The sequence below is a fragment of the Mixophyes fleayi genome, chromosome 1 (genome assembly GCF_038048845.1).
Source record: "Mixophyes fleayi isolate aMixFle1 chromosome 1, aMixFle1.hap1, whole genome shotgun sequence".
Taxonomy (NCBI): Eukaryota; Metazoa; Chordata; class Amphibia; order Anura; family Limnodynastidae; genus Mixophyes; species Mixophyes fleayi.
In genome coordinates, this window is record NC_134402.1 from 398105131 (window position 1) to 398127408 (window position 22278).

At 38.9% G+C, this 22278-nt stretch overlaps 1 protein-coding gene and 1 long non-coding RNA gene across 2 annotated transcripts in view; one reads left to right on the forward strand and one right to left on the reverse strand.

Moving 5' to 3' along the window:
* LOC142098504 (uncharacterized) overlaps positions 1 to 22278 on the forward strand; it is a 1185945-nt gene that overhangs the window by 382502 nt on the left and 781165 nt on the right. The window lies entirely within an intron of this gene.
* LIX1 (limb and CNS expressed 1) overlaps positions 1 to 22278 on the reverse strand; it is a 149520-nt gene that overhangs the window by 69902 nt on the left and 57340 nt on the right. The window contains exon 3 of the mRNA XM_075181322.1: positions 18786 to 18926. Within this exon, the coding sequence (XP_075037423.1) occupies positions 18786 to 18926 (141 nt within the window). The remainder of the gene's footprint in view (positions 1 to 18785; positions 18927 to 22278) is intronic.

Sequence of the window (22278 nt, forward strand, 5' to 3'; positions counted from 1 at the left end):
ACTAATACCTTATATAACATATGTTCATAATTTACTACTTAAAGATGTTTTATTCTACTCGTATTATATCGTACAATTATAGTATAATTATTGCCTGGGAGAATATTGATAGGCAGGGAAGTGTTCCACGTCAGAGCGGGTGGTATGTTGGGAGCTGAGACTACCAATTACATGCCACATCAGTGATCGAAGTGGACATTTAGAAGTGGCGGTATGGAAATTAAGAAGTGACGGTATGAAAAATATAATGGGAACGTATGTGAACGGAATTTGATAGTTTACAATGAAGGCAGTAGTAGAAGTGACGGTATGGCGTACCACCATATACACCCCCACTTCGACCACTGTGCCACATCCAGTTCACAGTTAATCATAGGACATCCTTTCCATGCTGGATCAATATCAGCTGAACCTTGCTATTTGGAAATTATTAGACACTTCTACAACTATGTAATAAACCGTTCTTTGCTGCTTGCTGGATAATTTTCTGTTATGACAGTTGCCTGGAAGGCTGTGGCATCCATTCACTTAGCTGCTATAGACACAAGAGTGTGAAACGTAATATTCAAAATTATGCTGCCGATTGCACAAAAGAATAGGTCTTTATCTAAGTACTAAGGGTTTTAGCAACTTTTTGCTACGTGGAGGATGGTAAATTACTGATTGTACATACTTCTGTCCCTAAGCAATGTGAAGCAACCATTTTTATAATGGAGGCTTTTTCTTAGATCTTCACACAAATAGAGATGAGCTGATTTTTCAAAACGTTTCCATGGAATATCAGCCTCATTACGCATTTTAGTAAGGAATTTTGCATGTTTCTCCAGCAGAACTTGGCCTTAAATGTTCTGTGTGGAAATCCCCTATCATTTCTGTTCTGCTCAATATTCAAGTTACACCACAGAACAGAGTAAGCCGATGCCATCATCTTCCTAGGTCTATTTATAGACTAGAAGTTCTGCAAAACGTGTGATTTACAAATGCAGGGCAGAATGGCCACTCAGTGGAATAGCGAAGCAGAAGCAGAAATCCAATTAGTCTGAAAATTTGTTGCAAATTAGCTCATCTTTAATTCGGAGTAACTCAAACTAGACTCATGTCTCGGTGAATTGATAGGTTCTTGTATTGGTTATTGGCCTTCACAATGTGTAGCTGACACATGCATATTAAATGCATTAACAGCACGGTGGTTAAGTGGTTAGCACTTCTGCCTCACAGTGCTGGGGTCATGAGTTCAATTCCCGAACATGGCCACGCTGTGTGGAGTTTGTATGTTCTCCCCGTATTTGCGTTAGTTTCCTCTGGGTGCTCCGGTTTTCTCCCACACTCCAAAAACATACTGGTATGTTAATTGGCTGCTACCAAATTGACCCTAGTCTCTCTCTCTCTCTCTCTCTCTCTGTATGTTAGGGAATTTAGACTGTAAGCTCCAATGGGGCAGGGACTAATGTGAATGAGTTCTCTGTACAGCGCTGCGGAATCAGTGGCGTTATGTAAATAAATGGTAATGATGATGAACACGCATTTTATTTAATCAATAATTACTAGAAATACTTTGATTGTATTTGTGTTACTTTAGCTGGTTGGTTACAAAGAGGCATTCTGGAAATGTGCTTATTGGCAGATTTGAACATGTGAATCTTTGCCTAAAAGCAATAAGCTGCTTAGATCAAACATAAAAGCAATGTATGGTGCCAGCAATGCACAATTCACTAAAAATTATAGTGTAGAAAGAAAAAACACATAGCCAGTAAATAACAAAAGGAAAAACTATAAAATAAATTTCAAAAGGAAATGCATTTTCTTAGCCTTAATTGTTAATGCTGAAAAAGCTAACCAGTCTAGCTGATATAAAGCATTTTCAAGTCCAGAGGTAGAAAGAAAGAGGCCCAGGGCAGATAACATGCAAGTTCAACAAAGTCCAAAATACTTTATTTTGTATATAAGAAACATGAAGATAAAATTCACTGTTTAGTCTCCCTAACATTCCAATGCAACTCTGTTAAAAAGTAATGTGGGACTTTCATTATGCTTTGCACTGCTGAAAATTAAAGAAGCATCACATTTCACTTATTCATTTTAAAACGACTGTGGATGGGGTTTGAGTGGGAAGACCAATCAGAAGCTGCAGTCTACATGACTGAAGCTTCTAATGCCATGTGAGTATTGAACGTACAGCGGTTTACGTGCGGCCGCCAGGTTTTCACACAGGGAAAAGGCTTTACCAGCCTAGTGTGGATAAACAATTTTCACTAACAAGGACTCCAGTGGTCAAACCCAAAATCGGGGATCCCCAAATGATGGCGGATTTGCTTGGGTGTGTTGCAGAGCTCACACACAGCGCGGAGGTCAATAGCTAGACCATGCCCAGATTTCTGAGGACATAGTTCTAGATGGCAGGTCGGCTGAACGATCACAATAGACGACAAAGAGAGTACACACACAGTAATAACAATCTCTACGACATGGAAATTGAACCACAGCAATTTAAATCAGAATACACAAAGCAATAATGATGTGTAATATTCTCCAAACTGTAAGCTCTCATGAATAGTGTCCTCTCGACCCTCTGTCTTATGTCCCTACTTTCCTCGTCAACCTCATATGCCTGTGTTCATGTCTGTGCACGATATATGTTTGTTATACTGACTGTACGGTGCTGAAGAGATTTGTGGTGCCTTACAAATAGATGATGATGATTTGTGAAATTGTGTAAGTAGCAGGATAAACCTGTGTCGTATTACGCTCAATCTAACCTTTGTTCTCAAAGAACAAAGCTATGTCTTTTATCATCCTGTCCATCAACAACCCAGAATTAGATTATAAACCATGGTATTCCAAGGACTGGTGTTTTAAATTGTATGGCTGCCCTAGAAATGTTTTCTATCAGGAAAATCTGTATGGCTGTTTGCCACCACCGTACATAAAGTAAATCATGCAAGCTTTCTGAGTAATGTTGTGCCATTCAAAATAAAGGCAGAAGTCCGGGGCAGGCTGTTATAGGAAACTGTACCTGAAATGTAAGCATGACTTTGGTAAATATAAAAATTCATCTAAGCAGGATTGATTCCTATCTCAAGGTAATGTATGCAAATGCCTATCTGAGCCAATCCGATTCCTTTCAACTTTCTAATATGAAATGATATATTTCATGCTAATTATAAAGTAGAGTCACAATTTGATTTAATATTTATCAACGGTTGTATATTACTCAGCTGAATAATATATATGATATAACTTGAGTGTTTATGCTCAACTTATTATGACAATTGTGCTCTCCTTTAGTCAACTGTAGCAGGCTGTCCTGTTAGGAGAGAGGTGCTTCCCTAATACAGCAAACACACAACCGTTTGGCAGCATTGAATTACAGAAAAACAGGGTCTGAATTGGTTCAGTCATAGACATGTACAGGGCATACTTGCCCACTCTTCCGAAATGTCCGGGAGACTCCCGAGTTCCGGGTAGGTCTTCCAGAATCCCAGAAGAGCAGGCCATTCTGCTGCATCTTGCCCTCTCCCTAGTGAGGTGGGCAGGATGGGAGCTTTTGATGGGCAATTTTGGCAGGATGGTAGCTTTTGCGTCATTGCATCGCAGGTGCAGAAATATGCGATTCACTGCACCCCGCCATCCACTTCAACTCCCCTCTGGAATCTCCCGGAGAGGAGGAGTTCTTAAGAGTTGGTAAGTAAGGTACAGGGCCAGTGCTGACACAACAGTGTTATGACTGCATGCTCAGCTTTTTTAACAGTATGTAGTCCATATAAGAAACATCCTAAATATTTGGGGCTTTAGTTTTCTGCAATGGAGTGGGGAGGAATACCTTACTTGTAAACAGAGGTGCAGCGGAATGAGAGGGTGACAATAAACAATGCATTTTACCTTCATGGTTATCTTAAAATGCTTAGAGCTCCTTAACTATCATACAGATCTGTGCTGTCCAAATTTTATGGGAAGGACGCTATATATAACTTTAGTGCCCAGTGCATTGCGTAATTTTTCTAAATTAATTTAGAGTAATTTATATAATTAAAAGGAATAAAAGGTGCTTTTATTTTCGGCTGTTATATTGCTTTATGATATATTCTCACCTAATTTTTTTATTAAATACATTGCTTTATCGTTTTGGCTATCTTCTTTGTCTTTGAATTACTTTATGTCATCAAGCAGAGTTGTTTGTTTCTGTTGAACTGGGATAAAACAAAGCTCTGCCGAGATTTCTGCATTGAATACAATTATATCCAGACAACAAGTTTGTATCCTTTCCTAAGGCAACAAAAGTAAACAACTCTGTCTGTTCATGTAAAGGCACTCTAAAACAAAACAAAACAAAATAAAAAAAACACAAGGTAGCAAGAAAGAGAAATGTTTTTTGTAAAAATCTAGTAAAATTACTGTCACTGAAGGTGGAAAAACCTTTTACCCTAACTGGTGCATTAGTGTGGACTATAAGGTCACAGTGATATGGCGGAGAACCGATTACAGTAATCACAGTGATTGGTCACGTAGTGATCCAACTCAGTGCTTTGTAGACACTGTCTTTGCACCTATCATTAGAGCAGAGAGACAAAGAGCATTACATTTTGCCCCGGATACTATCACTATCACAAATTCCCTTACCCTTACCTAAGAGCACACATTGAATGCCTCGCACATCACTGGCAGTTGTGGGTTGCACCCGTTCACGGCTACTCTGCTATGCAGATTAACATTAATTTGGACTGTCCCTAAATTGGGACAGTTGGGAGGTATGCTTTTTAAGTATTGGGCATGCCCTTATGGGTCGGGTCATTACACGCATGCAAGTGCTGAGCCCTGCGACCTGCACACTGAAGCAGTACGTACACAGCTGTTGGAGTGAGTTGCCTCCACCTTTGGAGAAGTATCGTTTGAACTAACCTATGACCTGCATTGTACTGAACTATCCTGATACTTGAACCAATGAAGAATGAACGTAGTGTTATCTTTATGTACATTGTGACATCACCACTGTTTTCTTACAACTTAAAACTGTATAAAACAGGGCACTGGACATAGTATCCATCTCTTCACAGGCTGCAGGGTTAATGACCGTTACTGGATCCAGTGTGCTGCAGATATATTGGTTATTTTTTGTTTTATTGGCATTTAAATCTATTTGAGCGTTGAAACCACAATCCTTTATTTAAAAATTAAGAGGATAGTTTTTAAAAGACTCACTTACTGACATTATCTTGCTCTCTCTGTAACTGCCTGATAAAGACCAAACATTACGCGCGCACACTTTATATTTGAGGAATGGCGCAGTACTGACTAAATTAGAGGAAATTGAGCGCTGCATATGCCAAGCCGCGGCTGCTCTACTCCAGAGGGCGGGGTGCAGACTTTGTGTATATACTGCATATAATATATCCTCTTTTCATTTCACATACATGCATATATATATATATATACACACACACACACACACACACACACACACACACACACACACACACACACACACACACACACACACACACACACACTACATTATAAAGCCCTGTGCTTACAAGAATTCTTGTGGGCACTGAGGATTTAGTTGAATCTATATGTCTCATTAACAAAAAGGTTCTGTTCTTTTGCCCTCAAAGTAAAACCTTGTAACTTTCTGTATATCCAACTAAAACAAGCATCAAGTCACACACACACAAAAGGATTAGTTCCATTTTTTTTTTTTTTTGACATAAGCATTGGATGGCACAAAGGGGCGGACAGGGAGTAGACAGAAGAGACAGCCCACATGCTTGAGGGCCTTCGCGAGTCTTGTGCCATACCTCCCAACCGTCCCAATATAGGCAGGACAGTCCTGATTTGAGGGCTCTGTCCCCCCATCCGAATCGGGACAACTTTGGGTGAGAACGTCGGGAAGTATGGTCTGTTATTTGCTGCTCCGCACTGCAGTGGTGAATGGGTGCACACACCAAAGAAGGTGTTTGAAGGGAAGGTGAGGAGACAACGAGGCAGCCTAGCTCTAGGGACTCCACGGGATATGGTCTCACTCCCATTGTGACATGGCCACACCCCCACTGGGACATGGCCAAGCCCCCTGTCCTGATGCCATCTACCCAAATGTTGGGAGGTATGGTCTGCAAATCAGCAACAGACAATTCCTTCTTTTCCCAAACCCCTTTTAGACTTATATTTGGCTAACAAAGAATATAAAGTAATCATCCCATAATATTATTACTGAGCTTGGCATCATTGTCTTGGTTACCAAAACAGCGCATCACACTTATGAAAACTATGGGCAAGACAAAGGTATGGATAATGCCAGCTCCATTCTCTTTTTGACAGTGAATGCAAATCCAAGTACTGCACTGACCCAATGAAAGAAGACAGCAGCAACTCAGAATTTATTTATCTTGAATAGAAAATATAAGGTAAAAATGATTTTAACATCTCTGCATCTGGATGAAAAGTGACATAATGTGTCTCTATCCAAATTCCTATATATTTTTAAAGAGGAAGAAATAAAATTAGAGACTACTTTAGTCACACAAATAGATCCTTTGACAGACGAAGCTGAGAAGATTTATATGTTTTGGAGTAGAAAGTGAATGCTTTAGCAGCATAATTCTGTCTTCAGTTTGTATAACATCATCAGTGTTTATGAGACACTGAGTAAAGTTGCTGTCTAATGAATAATATCTGAGAGAAAGCAGCAAGATCTGGAAGACCTGTATTAGGGATTAAGCCAAAAACGTACTATACCTCTTGAAATGAACTGCGAAATGTCATATACCTCTACAACTGAACACATCAAATAATGTTACTTAAGGCTGTTAGTCCTGGCAAGCATGGAACGGTTGGAAAGATCTCTGAATGTATTTTCACAGTTCTCTGATGACCAAATTAGAAGTTCCTAGAAACCACAAGCATGCTTGTATGTAATGTTTGTTTTTCAAGCAGGCTGCAGTAGAACAGAACCAATATTGTTTAATGTACACACAATTGTGATATGCATTTTCATCTGTAGAACTATTAGTATTTAATTTATACAGTAGATATAACATTTGGTGCTTTCTTTAACTCATGCACATCTCTAATTCTAAGGGAGATATATAAAAGGTATTTAAAATGTTCTATACTATGCCTTTGGTTAAACAACTGTATAAGTTTACATTATAATTTTATGTAAACCTTTATTTTGATCCTTTTGTATTTCTTAGACAAAGTCATTTTTTGGCAGAGCTTTCTCAGGCAACCAGATGCTCTAATATTCATTCTCTATTCTCTTCAGACAGATCACTTCATAATGTAACGTCTGACCTTCAAATGCTTTCATAGCCCCATTAACCCAGGCTACTTGTGCTATTCACCTTTATCAGCCTTTTCCCTTACAGCTAGATGTGCTGACCATTACTCTATAGCATTCAGGACTTCAGCAAGTAGTTATTGGAACTTATCACTCAAGTTTAAAGAACATTGACAACCACAGAGAAGGCAAAACAATCTGGAGTCAGAAACTAGAACAGTAGTGGCAGAACAAAATCAGTAGGCACAGGCAATGTCAGGGACAGGGCGAAAGGTCAGGGCTGATGGAGTTCAATCAAAGTCTAAATTTGTACGTGTAATAAGAACAGACCAGACAGCAGTAAGGAAGGCAGCTTAACCTACAATGGGCAATGCGAAAATGGCTGAATATCTATATGCAGGGTGCGCCTATCAGTGTGCTTGTATGGATCATGTTACTGAGTGCTATGATGGATGAATCTATATGGCGTCTCATGCACAGCCATTCAGACACATGCGGATGAGCACCTGAGATGCCAGTAAACAGGCAAGACTCACACATGATTTTCTATGTATTTTAATACACATGTCTATTCTGAGGAGAAATGGCAGAGAAAGGTTGGTATACCATTAAATGATATGTAGTACAAAGTACAGCTGAAGACAACTTAAGGAAAAGTTTCCATTCCTCCTTTATAGCGTTTCTCAAAATTCTATGAAGTTGACATAATAAAATGGAGTAAAAAAAGTAGAAGAATTACAACATATTTTATACGGGGTGTGTAAGGCTTTTTTTTTTTAGGTTTTTAGTGTGTGATAAAATAATGTGTCAGGAACCACACAGTATAGAATTCAGTCATATCGACTTGACTCTACCGCCAACAGAGGTGTGGAGTCTAACAGAGGGTGGGTTTTCACGAGGAACCCCCACAAGGAGGAATGGGCTTAGCTGCTGTCTCTCCGCAGGCTGCGACCCTCCAAGCAGGTGTGGCACGTGACTGGCAGGTGATTAAACCAGGTGTGAATCCTGGGATCTGAACATGACGAAAAAGGCCTGGAACACACTAGAGAATGTAATGACCAGGAACACACTGGAATGGCTGGAATGAACAGGAACACACTGGAGGAGCCTGAAGCTACCTATCAAGGTCAATAGACTTCATATACTGGCACCGTCTAGGAGTATAGAGCAGCCCTCTATAGTAGAAGGCTCATGGGGGTGTATAGGCTGCCATCCAATGAGAAGGAAGAAGAAGCTTCAAATAGAAAATAGAAGCATATAAGCCCACCATTTTCATGGGTTGTCGGCGGCACAGGGGCACGGAGAAATTGGTACCATGGTACCCTTGGTACCATGCAGTAGGGAAGAGAGAGCGCTCCAGAGTTTAGTGGAGAGTCCAGAACCTAACATTACCTCCTTAAGGGTGGGCTTAGAACACCCCATAAAAGGCCTATTGGGAAACATCTGCAGCATCAATCTAAACATGTTCTTCTCTACCAAACCCCTTCCAATCTACAGAAACTGAATCTTTCCTTGAGAAATCCTGATCTTAAAGATTTGTGAAACCTCAAACTCATCACCATGGTTAGCCCTGATGGTATATGGCGGAATGGATGATGAAGAAAAAAGTTGATATTAAGAGGTTTGAGTAACAAAACATGCAAGGTATGGGGAATATGAAGAGAGGATGGTAATTTCAGTCTAAGAGCTACTGGATTGATGACTTGAAGAATCCTAAATGGACCGATGTACCATGGTGCAAGTTTCATACTTGGCACTTTTAGATAGAGTTTGCTTATCTACTAGAAATCTACGTCTTCAATTTTTCTTATTTGAAAAAAAATGACAACCACCCAGATGTTGGAAAATTTCAGCTCAAAGAATTGACTACAGTCACCTTGGTATTATGTAAAGAGGAAATAAGAGGGGAGAAGAGGATTGAAAAAGTTTGGGCATGCGTGCTACTGCGCATGCCCGGAAATCCAAGATAGCAGCCGCCATCTTCGTGGCTTGTAGGTGGCGCTGGAGAGTGGAGACGACCTCTATGCCATGCAGCACAAAGATAAGAACGCACCAGACTCCGGTAAGTATAGCAGAGAGGCCAGCACAAGGCATAATGAAAGGATAATAAAAATCCTATCCTCTGATCAAAACAATATGAAGATGAGTTAGATACAAATAAAATGTTTCAAATTAGTTTTTTATTGAAAAAAAGTTGCTTTCAAAATTATTGAACATAAGATATATTTAAATAGAAATAAACATTCAGGGCCTCATGTACAGCTGGACACAAGTTCATTTGTGTAGCGTAAAATAAAATTTCACTACTGCATGCCCACAAAAAAGATTTATGCTAGAGATTATATGCAGCGTCAGCCGCATCTTGTGACTCCTTGCGCTTATAGAGGTTGATGAGGCAGGCAAGAAACGTGTAAGGGAAAATAGAATAATAGTGTATTCAAATAAATGTGACTCATGTAGACCTGGGTACAGACACAGGTACGCCTGATAATGATGACGATTAGCTCAGATGCATCCAAATCAGCATACTATGTAGTTTGACTTTTTTTCTGACACAATTTCCACCTGTGTTTTAGACGGAAATTACGTCCCACTCTTTCTTCTTTCCCCGTCATTAAAAGATATGTTCTTAACATTTTCAACTGTGAACCTTTATTATTTAATTATGGTGTGTTATTTTTGGCATAGTTTATATTTTTTTAAACTTTATGCCAATTGTATTCATTGGTGTTAATCTAACACATGCCAATTTTACCTAATTAGCAAATATTTCAAGCTTAACTTTTTATATACTATGAGTTCAACTAAATAACTTTTTAACTAAAGCTTTCTCCATTGTTTAAATTTTTATAGAACATCCCCCAGAGTTCATTACTAACTTTATTTTAAAGTTGTTACAGCACTTTTAAATCTTCTCCTTATGTTTACTAAACCACAAAACTGGTAGTTATGACACTAGCATATACCTGGACTTTTTCATAATTTCTGTATTCGTAACTACACCATTATTTTGTTGGAGAAACTAGGGTGTAGTGAACAAACTGTGAGAGATATTTAATTTGATTTTGTTTCTGCAAACACTTTGAGAAAGACGTAGGCAACATCAATGTAAATTAATTTTTCCTTTTAAACAGACAAATCTTTGCTTTTTAACTATATATAATATGGTCAGTTGATTATACTTATTATAATTACTTTAAAGAACTAATGCATGTTTCTATGAGGTGTGGGCAAAAAACTCATCTTATATAGTTCAAAAGAAGTGCTAATTCTAAAATGTAGCATAGGATGTAACAGGAAAAAAGTTCTGTGTAAATGGCACATATACATATCTCCTAATAGTATTAGGCAGCATTGGAACCGATGGCATGGCTACAGCACAAAGGGTGTGGCATTTACACGTTGGGGATGTGACCATGGCATGATGAGGGGGTGACCACGGAACGATGGGGCTCTAAGCTGCCCTATTCTCTTCTCTCCTCCTCTCCAATCCCCTTACTTTCCATGTTCACCAGTGCACACGACACCCATTCACCATGCAGAGCAGCAGTGAACAGAATACCTCCCAACTTTCCCACAGATCAGGACAAAGCAGTCCCAATCAGAATGGTGGGACAAAGCCCTCAAATCAAGACTGTCTCGCCTTTATCGGGACGGTTGGGAGGTATGCATATATGTGTACACATATACACATATGTATGTACATTCACTGAGCTGTTCTTTTTTTGCTTTCCAAAATCTATTAGTTTAATCATGGATTTTGTGACATCAAAGCATGTCATGTGCCAATTTTTGCACAAATGCATCTGTTTCCATGGGGAGCACAACTGATTTGGGAACAGGAGTCAGCAGGGGTGCAGAATTTGGTATCTTAAATGGATAGGAGGATCTGGGTGGAATGGGACTTTTCTTGCGTGAGTGAGGAAGAGGTTTGACTACCTCCTTCCAAAAACAAAATTTCATTTTGTTGGCTATTTAAATTGGATCAAGGGGTGGAGAAGGTGCATTTAGAAAAGTTTGCACATTAATCCTTGTAGAAGGGCTGCAATTAAGCGAGCATTCAGGAGTAATCAGTAACCAGTCATCATATACTTTTAATGAAATATTTTTGCACCTTGCAGTTGCACTTTTATGGGAAAGTGCATTTCTAAGAGAATTTTGAGAAATGTAATAATAACATTCAAATAAATAAATGTGATAAATACAATAAAAAATTTGGGGTACATCTTGGTAAGTTAGTTCTCAATTTAAAAACACAAATTTATGACCCAACATAGGGACTCTCACTATTCAGAGTTAGGACCACCCTAATAGCAGAAGCACCATGCAGGGACGGGCTGCTCATTATGCATTTGCAAATGTGGGTAACTGAGACTTCGGTATTTTTGGCCAGATTCATCAAGGAACGGAAATGCCGAAATATTGCGTATTTTGTGTTAAACTGTGATTTCATGAGCGAAACAGGGAGGGGTGTATGCACGTGGTCAATGTACAGTAAGGGTGTGCCAAGCTCAAGTGCTCGCAGCAGCATCCGATTCTAGCTTTGAGCATCTCAAAGATACATGTTTGCTGTTGTATGACTTGCACCAGCTACAGGTCTGATGTAAGTGCCGATTACTAGTGATGATGACTGTGTATGCATGCTATAACATCTAGATAACAGGCTGGGTATCTGCGCTCCCTTCAAATATTTTTAAACACAATCACACTCACAGACACAAATTGCTTCTGAAAACACAAGAAAGTGGAGTGTTCTATCCTTACAAAGGTATTAAAATATATACAGTCATGACCAAAAGTTTTGAGAATGACACAAGTACTGGTTTTCACAAAATTTGCTGCTTCAGTGTTTTAGACCTTTTTGACAGATGTTGCTATGGTATACTGAAGTAAAATTACAAGCATTTCATAAGTGTCAAAGGCTTTTATTGACAATTACATTAAGTGTATGCAAAAAGTCATTATTTGCAGTTTTGACCCTTCTTTTTGAAGACTTTTGCAATTCGCCCTGGCATGCTGTTAATCAACTTCTGGGCCACATACTGACTGATGGCCGCCCATTTTTGCCTAATCAATGCTTGGAGTTTGTCAGAATTTGTGAATTTTTGTTTGTCCACCGCCTCTTGAGGACTGACCACAAGTTCTCAAATCGGATTAAGATCTAGGGAGTTTCCTGGCCATAGACCCAAAATGTTTATGTTTTGATCCCTGAGCCACTTAGTTATCATTTTTGCCTTATGGCAAGGTGCTCCACAATGCTGGAAAAGGCACTGTTCGTCACCAAACTGTTTTTGGATGGTTAGGAAAAGTTGCTCTTGGAGGATGTTTTGGTACCATTCTGTATTCATGGCTGTGTTCTTAGGCAAAATTGTGAGTGAGCCCACTCCCTTGGCTGAGAAGCAGCGCCACACATGAATGATCTTAGGATGCTTTACTGTTGGCATGACACAGGATTGATGATAACACTCACCTTTCCTTCTCTGGACAAGCGTTTTTCCAGATGCCCCAATCAAAGAAAATGACTTTACCCCAGTCCTTAGCAGTCCAATCCCTGTACCTTTTGCAGAATATCAGTCTGATGTTTTTCCTGGAGAGAAGTGGCTTCTTTGCTGGCCTTCTTGACACCAGGCCATCCTCCAAAAATGTTCGCCTCACTGTGTATGCAGGTGCACTCACTCTTGCTTGCTGCCATTCCTGAGCAAACTCTGCACTGGTGGTGCCCGATCTCGCAGTTGAATCAACTTTAGGAGACGGTCCTGACGCTTGCCTGAGGTTATTGGGTGCCCTGAAGCCTTCTTCACAACTACTGAACCTCTCTCCTTTAGGTTTGTGATGATCTGAGAAATGGTTGATTAGGGTGCAATCTTACTAGCAGCAATATCCTTGCCTGTGAAGACCTTTTTGTGCAAAGCAATGATTACTACACATGTTTCCTTGCAGATAACCATGGTGAACAGAGGCAGAACAATGATTTTAAGCACCAGCCTCCTTTTAAAGCTTCCAGTCTGTTATTCTAACTCAATCAGCATGACAGAGTGATCTCCAGCCTTGTCCACCTCAACACTCTTACCTGTGTTAGCGAGAGGATCACTGACCTGATGTCAGCTGGTCCTTTGTGGCAGGGCTGAAATGCAGTGGAAATGTTGTTTTTGGGATAAAGTTCATTGTCATGGCAAAGAGGGACTAATTGCAATTCATCTGATCACTCTTCATGACATTCTGGAGTATGTGCAAATTTGCATCATACAAAATGAGGCAGCAGACTTTGTGAAAAATAATATTTGTGTCATTCTCAAAACTTTTGGCCATGGCTGTAGTACCTTTGAATGCTAAAACATGTGTTTGCGATCAAAAGCACCTGTAAAAAAAATGCATTTTTCATGTATTATAGACATTAATAACATCATAATTAATGTATTTTTTGAAAAATAAGACTATATTACTAACAGGTGACATTAATTGAATATTTTTGTTACTTCTGTGCGTACTTTTGTCACTTTATATTCCACATTGCACTGCATGTATTGGACGTATCCTGCAGTGTAGTGTCTGTTGGACCATATTCAACAACAGACGTATCTTTACATACGCTCCTTGTTGAATACGGACATGCGTATGCACGATGTATGTCCATTTTTTTTATTTAAAAACGCACATTACGTTAGTTTTGAGTTTCCTGATGAATGAAGCCCTTTATGTGCAAGTAGAATAGCAGTTTTATTACTGGCTCACAGCAGTGTCTTAGGATATTTTTCTTTCTGTTTGTTCCTTTATGTAATAAAGAATGTAAGCTCTTGTGGGCAGGGTCCTCTCTCCCTATAGTCCCATGTCTGCCTACTGTCCATCTCCTTCATATGTTCTTGTCATGCCTTTTGCTACACTCCGTGTGAGTCCATACAGTTTTTTTACTCAGTCATTTATGCTCCATAGATGTAACTATTTCCATGTATTTGTGATCTTGCTCAATGTATTAAAATGCATAGTGTTGATTTCCTCTGCGCGTACCAAAACCTTACACTTAAACTCTGTATATTTTATACCAGTCACCATAATAAAGACACGGACAACGATGTAAGATTTGGAAGAAAGGGCAGATTAATTTTGATTGGATTAAAGGAGGTGGCGGAGAGACTATCCCCTCTGGACTCAAACGGTGTTATGTCCTTACCAGGCATCCCAGGGGCCTCCTTACTAGAGTAACCCAGAGTCAAGTACTTCGAAAAGGACAGTGACCATTACCCCTAACCGCGTAAATATAGTCTGCTAACCGTGAGCCTACTGCAATGCTCTCCAACTTCCGACTGTGACTCATCTGTATTGGAATAAAAGATGTTATTTTTATAAACTGTTATTGCCGGGTGGGAGGGAGGTATCCGGATCCTTGGAAAAGGAAGTCGTCCCCAGCTTCCACTGATAATATGAAACCATTAGACCCTCCCCTTAATTCTATTGGTTATTCACTCCCAGATTTAACCCTGCAGTGTTAAGCACATGCTGGACACAAACCCATGAATTTAACTACATTCGGTTTAATAGCCTCTCTCCACCTAGTTATGTCTTATTTATATATATATATATATACACGATTGTCTGTTGCTATGGAATTTGTGGCACCCTATATATAAATAATTATAAAGACAGTCCCAATTTATCCTCACTCTTGCGATGAACGCAACACATACATGAGCCTAAACCAAGCAGTATTCTAGGAGAAAACAACAAGGTTTTCATTTATGAAGTCCTAAAGAGGTAGTAGGCCAGAATTTTAAGTGAGTTTCAATGTTTATACCATGTGTTTTTCCAGTCAGTTGCACGATCCTGGGGACAGTTACAGACTGTTGGCCTCCACACATAAATGTGCTGGGTGGATAATTAGGTGAATTTCTTCTTTTCTTTCTTGTGACACCTGTACTCAGCAATAACATCCTTCTTAGATGCAACTTTCCAGTATCTGAAATTTCATTGTAAACGACTATTTTTGTTAGCTAGCCAGAAACTTAAAGAAATTATTTCTAGGAATAACACAATATAAGCTTTTGGGTCTGATTCAGCGTTGAAGACAACTTGTGCGTAATTTACGGCCCATAAACAACAAAAAGCATATTTCAGTCCATATGAGGAATCGCACACATCTGAAAATGTATCCAGCTCTGCATCTGCAGCATGTACACCGGTTTTAAGTAGAGATGCTCGGGCTCGGTTTTCCGAAAACCGAAGCCACCCGAACTTAGCAGATCTGAGTACCGAGCCGACTTTCGTGCACCCTCAGAACTGAAAATGACGCAAAACGTCATTGTTGCTTCGTCGGATCTCGAGAGTTTTGGATTTTATAAGTACCGTCCTCCCCATGAGATCCAGCCACATTGCTAACACAGAAACAGGGGTAGCAGTGTTCTTGTCACTCTCCATTCTCCAGTGACATTGCTCAGTGCCATTGCTCACACAGAAACAGGGGTAGCAGTGTTCTTGTCACTCTCCATTCTCCAGTGACATTGCTCAGTGTCATTGCTCACACAGAACAGGGGTAGCAGTGTTCTTGTCACTCTCCAGTGTCATTGCTCAGTGCCATTGCTTACACAGAAACAGGGGTAGCAGTGTTCTTGTCACTCTCCATTCTCCAGTGACATTGCTCAGTGCCATTGCTCACACAGAACAGGGGTAGCAGTGTTCTTGTCACTTGACAAGGAAATGACTGGAAATTAATGTTATTGAGGTTAATAATAATGTAGGAACAAAACAAGAGCCACATTATGCGATTTTAGTTTTTTTTAGTAATTTTTTAGTAAAATAAATACAGATCCAAAACCAAAACTAAAACACGTGAGCGCGTTTTTGCCAAAACACGAAGTTGATACAGATCCAAAACCAAAACACGGGGGTCAGTGAACCTCTGTAGTTATAATGCAGGCATACACCCACATTACACATACTCAGAACCAGCTTGTAATTGAAATAAAATATTAGCATTTATAAACATTTGTTTTCATAGCGAAACTCACATTCACTACTAGGCTTCATATAATACAGCAGATATAACCTTTCATGAAAGCAGAATTTTTTTGTGAAATATGCACTCAAACATCTATAATATATGAATTACAATGAAGAAAGCACCTATCAGATTCAGAGGTTGAGTCACAGTCAGCCAATCGTCTTACTCATCAACGTGTATTTGCACGAGCACCTAGGCTGATGCATAAAATATGTCTGTGAAAGACATAGCTGCACCTATGTTAAGGGCTGTATCAGTTCACAATTCCACGAACACGCAGCACTGTACTCGGACTACATTACAATGACTATTTGCATTTCTGTCCTGTGGATTTATATGCATGGTTTGCCAATACAGCAAGCAAGGAGTGTCTAACCCAAATTCCTAGGGTGAGGTTTAATCCTCCACTCTGTTTATGCTTGATGGTAGTAACATATGTAGCGCATGTTTTTTCAAATATAAGATCACTAAACTCAAAAGTAAAATTGGAATCATGTTCCTGTTATAACATATAAACTTTCACCACACGCAAAGCTGTCAATGCATTAACTACGTTTGACTTTTCACAGCTTTATACTATGACTCATATAGATCTTACATGAAGCTGAAATACAAACAGACTAATATGGTTAAAGATTTGCCAAATATTCTTCATGATGTAACTATTTACAGAATGTAAGTATATTTTAGCTAATTTGCTATTAAAATGGGCCAGTAAAGTTGATCTATCTCCTTTCCCGATCTATTAAGAATCCCACCCCCTAGAGCAGAGGCTTTTAAAGAAAAATATTCCTGTTGCCTCAAATGCTGCACATTCAAGATCTAGTGACCACAAGGCAAATTTAAAGATACCATGGACACTTATTCTTTGTCCTTACTCTGTGCACCTTCTTATACACCCTACTATACTAAAATATATTTGATCAATATACAAGACGAGTAATCAGTAACCTTTGACCAGTAACCAACACACGTGACTGGTAATCCGAACATATTCGATGGTAATCAAAACCATTTGACTGGTAACTACCACCCATTGACCAGTAATCAACATTCTTTAATTAGTTAACTGCACCAATTTGACCAGTTGGAAAGAATTATTTTCCATGATACGCTAGGTGTCACCAACTATTTTAACCTGTGAGAATTCATGCCACCCACCAACCTACCGTGTCTCTGTGTTTTCTACAGCCAACTGGCACTAAGTGAATGTTCATCAACAGATGAGATGATACTGACTGCCTCGCTGGTCCATGTTCTATTTCCCACTGCTTCTGTGTTATTTAAACTTCATTCCCTTGTAAAGTCTGTTTCATTAGACTAATACACCCATTTAGATGGGTGTTGTGACCACACCATTTTGGAGCCACGTTTACAAAGAAATAAGTATAATAAAAAAGGTCCGATTTGAAAAGGGACGATTCATTGTTCAGCATTAATCCTAAGAAGCACTCATTTACTACATTTAAATTAAATTTAATAAATTACTAGCTATTGTGGGAAATAACAAATATATGTAATTATTGTTGGGCTACATACTGATGTGCTCAAACATATTATTAACGGATTTCTGTTATCTATTATAATGTTATGTTAGATAACACTAGAGTGACGTTAACATTGAAAATTACAGTAAAAGACTGACTTCCACAATGTCGTGCATCTAACTGTACGATAAACGTACTGGAGAATCTTCCAATAAGCCCCAAACCAAAGAATGTTTTCTTTAAGGAAAATATGAGAAAATGGGTCCGTGGCTTGAATTTCACAAATCACTGTCATAAATAAATAGTAGTAGGTTACACAAATCATTATAGTCATGATAGATTATTATTTGCATATGGTATGTGTTACGGGAGGTATATTGAATGATTTATGTTGTTTTGTGCTTGCCATGTTACCAGGCCCCATTAAGCATATACATGGGCTACTAAGATTATGTCAGACAACAACGTTCTGTCCAGCCTACCAGATTAGCTCCATGGTGTGTTTCTGTGATCATGCATTCCTGCCACAATGGTTACTAAAACATCTCCTGGTCAGAGGTATTTAACATCTTTATGACCATAGGTACTGTGTACATCATACGTGCCTATTCTACCGAAATGTCTGGGAGGCAGCCGAATTAGGGGAGTCCTTCCAGACTCAAGGTACAAAAATTCAATACCATCAATTGCACTGATGATCAGAAAAATCATACGGTTCCTTTTACACAGTTCAACGCCACCAAACCAAGTAGAATCAGGACTGCAGTGGATACAAACAGCAGGCAGCATTCACAACAAGCTGAAGGTGTGTGTAAAGACTTGTCCAGAAGCTAGATCTCTATGGAAGGCACTAGAAATCTTGTGTCAACTATATGACATTACATATACATACATTGTGATTTTATATATATATATATATATATATATATATATATATATATACACACACACAACCCTGGTCATGACTATACATTTGCGTTAATGCAATCATATATTATTTTATGAACAAATGTCCAGCTGACATCAGACTCACACTTGTGGAGGCGACAGCTTCTTGGACACTCTTCGTGATGAAATCCTGTGTGATCCTCCGAGTGGGTAGTTCGTTGAAGAGGGAGTTGATTAAAGCAACTTTAGCTGCATCTCTTCGTGCTTCTGCTCTACTTGTGCAGCACTGTGGTGGAAACAATATAGGTACAAGAGGTCAAAATGACAGTACTGTAAACATAAATACATCACTGTACTGAGCGCTCACTGGAAATTAAGTGTGACCTGCTTCGGAATTACCTATTCTGCTAGCTCCTATTCTAGAGCCCATGATTCTAGTGCTGCCATATTATTTCTAGACACAATTACCCTGCAGTCCCACTTTTAGAGAAGCAAACTCATTTCTCAGTTCTTTATATATAATTTACAGTTGTTTCATTTAGGTTTGTCTAGTGTTCTAAAGATTTATTGCGACTATTGTATTAAATGTCTGAATATCTTTTCAAAATGTATCTTATTTTCACTTTTTTTATAATTAAAAAGAATCACACATTACATCCAATTACAGAATTGGGAATAAAATTCAAAGAGCTCTAAAAAAAATGTGTGTAATTATCATGGTGCATAACAATCTGTAGAGCATAAGTGTGGATACAAGAGATGCACAAATCCCCTAAGGTTTGGGTCAGTAATATATATAATCTTGCCAAGAATTTGCAATTCAATCAATTATTTAATGAAAGTATTGCAGCTGAATCACCGATTTAAGCACAGTAGAATCCAAATGGGTCATGCTACCCACGAGCATTCCAGGACGTTGTAGACTGCAGAGAAGATGGAACAGGCAGTTGTGGTAATAAGATTACAATCTGTGTATACGTGAGCACTGTCATACTCTATCTCTTCGTTCTTTACATGTAACCATGATGGAAGCAGGAGGAAGATACAGAGGAACAACACAGCTAGATCGTGTTTTCTACTTGTTGTGAATTAGGCTGCCGTTTATTGAGTCAGAAGGATCTGAAACTGTATTCTCAACTGCCATTCTGTATCCCAATCATAAAGTGTAACCTTGTCGAACATCCAAAAACAGTTTGTAATGATTGGTGTTGGTTTTCGATCACTAAAATGTGGAAAATAAATTGCTATAGCAATGTTATATTAGATACACAAAGCCTGGCAGGACATCGAAGCAATGATCTCTTGACACATAGTGAAAAATCTTCTAGTAATACTGTTTTTTATTATTTGCCAGAACCCCTCACTAACTTTGTCCTACAGCTGTTCATAGGTCAATCTGGCTAATTACACATAAACCTTCAGTACAATCGCATTATAGAGTTATCCAATGTGGATCAATACAGGAATAACATGAGACCACTAAGTGATGGGTGAAAAGAACTGGTAAGTGTCTGAAATGAGTACCTTTTGGTTTATGGAGTAAGAACATATGTGCCTCATGTGTTATAACATTACACTCGCCCTATTTCCACCTCGGCTTCCTTTTCCATAGCTTTGAACTTCACACAGCTCAATCCTATTTCCTCCCTTTCTGCTCTACCTTTACGACATAGATCTTTTCCCCGATTCCACTTCATGTCAGCATAACAGACACATTCCAGATATTCTTCACAGATCTGCAGTTTCTCCATCTGTTGACACATGATACTAATCACTTTAAACAATAACTTGACCCAAGGCCTATAGTCAGCATGTAGGTTTCCTAAATCTGGACCGATTCTTTGGTTATCTCGGCTTTCCTTTGATCTGGTGGTAAACTCCGATTTTCGATTCCTTTGTTGAGTAGAACGTGTCATGTTGATGGATTTATTTGATACATATTGATTCTGGTTTATGATGTAACACAGAATACTTTAATGGAAAGCGTTCTCTAACTTTTATTCAAGCCAAACAATCTTAGGGGGCCAGTAAGTAATTTGATACTAGCTGGAAGATATTGCCAGAGACTGGATCTATAAAGAAAAAAAATATACATCTACACATGTACATGAAACCCACCTCAATCTCCAGTCATAAGGTTGGTAATCTAATTAAACATGACATTTTGGGACACGGTGATGACCTTTATTGATTAACCCTTTTTGAACTTATATTTTTATTACATTAGAATGCAAATTAGTACTACATAATGAGCAGTCTACTTTTAGTAAGCTTGTCATTCACATATGTCAAAGGCATCAGGAATTAGTGGAATCTCTCCTATGTTCAAAATGATACAAAACTTGTAGTATTTACAAGACAGTCTTGCAACAGTCACTTTACATGTGGGCCTGTCCCTTGACAGTCTAATGTTAAATTTGCAGTAGAACAAGGAAGTGCTGTAGCTATGGTTGTTTATGATCAGTAGCTTGCTGCTATCTATCAAAAACAAAATCTAGTTATCAGTTAAAATATTACAATAGCCGTTTGGACTTAAGCATTATTACTTATATCCAATTACTGAGATATTTTATCCTCTGAATGGCAGATATAAGCTATTTTCATACATGGTCAATAAACATAATAATAAGTTAGTAACTTTGGCTGTTTTCTTTAAATTCTGCGTAAAAAAGGAGTTTTGACTTTTCGCTGTATTGTCTAGGCTGCTGTATGTGAAGTCTACCAGGGGTACTTACTGAGTTACAAAACTGCAAAATTCAAAGAGAGAGGAGAATTCCGGTAGAATACAAATCTTGATTCCCAGGAGATCGATTATGTGGTGATAGAATAGAAATTATACTACTAACTATTCTCACCAACAAACCAGAGATAGGATCACTAACCTCTACTTACCTCTGCTGTGGTTTGAGACTTACCTGTTTGTATAGCAACAAAAAGGGTTGTTTACAAATGTGCAAAGATTTGGTCCCATGGTACAAATGCCGTTTTATGAGCCATGCAGGTTTGCATATACGGGTCTCACATAGCTTAGTGCATCAAGATGGAGGCGCCTACCAAGATATAAAATGATGTCCTGTGTGATTGTAGGAGCTGGGTGGATCATGAAGCTTCTTGTTAAAGGACTAGACGCAGGAATGTGCCCTTCTCTGAGCCCGTATGCAAAGACAAGATTTTGTGTTGGAGGATAAGGTCTTTAAATCATCTTCAAGGGGTAGAGATTGCACTAAGTAGGTGTTCCTTTTATACAGTGTAGTCTCAGAGCCTCTTTCCTCGAGCAAAATAATGAGATGAGATTTTTCTACAAGCTCAGAGGTAGCAGATATCAGGTCTTGTCCTATACTGAGTGGGACGTCTTTTGTACCAGGAGCAATTTATACACGAAAGTGCATTTGGGCTCACAAATACCTATGCATTACTAAAACATTAAAAATATGCAAATGTGACATGCAATAAAGGTCATCCTGATGCCCTCTTACTCTCATGACTTCTCTAAAGCTTCAAGGAGGCTTGTATGAACAGTATCTTAGAAGTAAGAAGGAAAAACACATCTGAATTTATTTTGTCTACCCTGTATGTCCCTATTTTACACAAACTCTGCTTTCCCCACTGTCCGACCCTATGGAGCACCCAACAAAAAA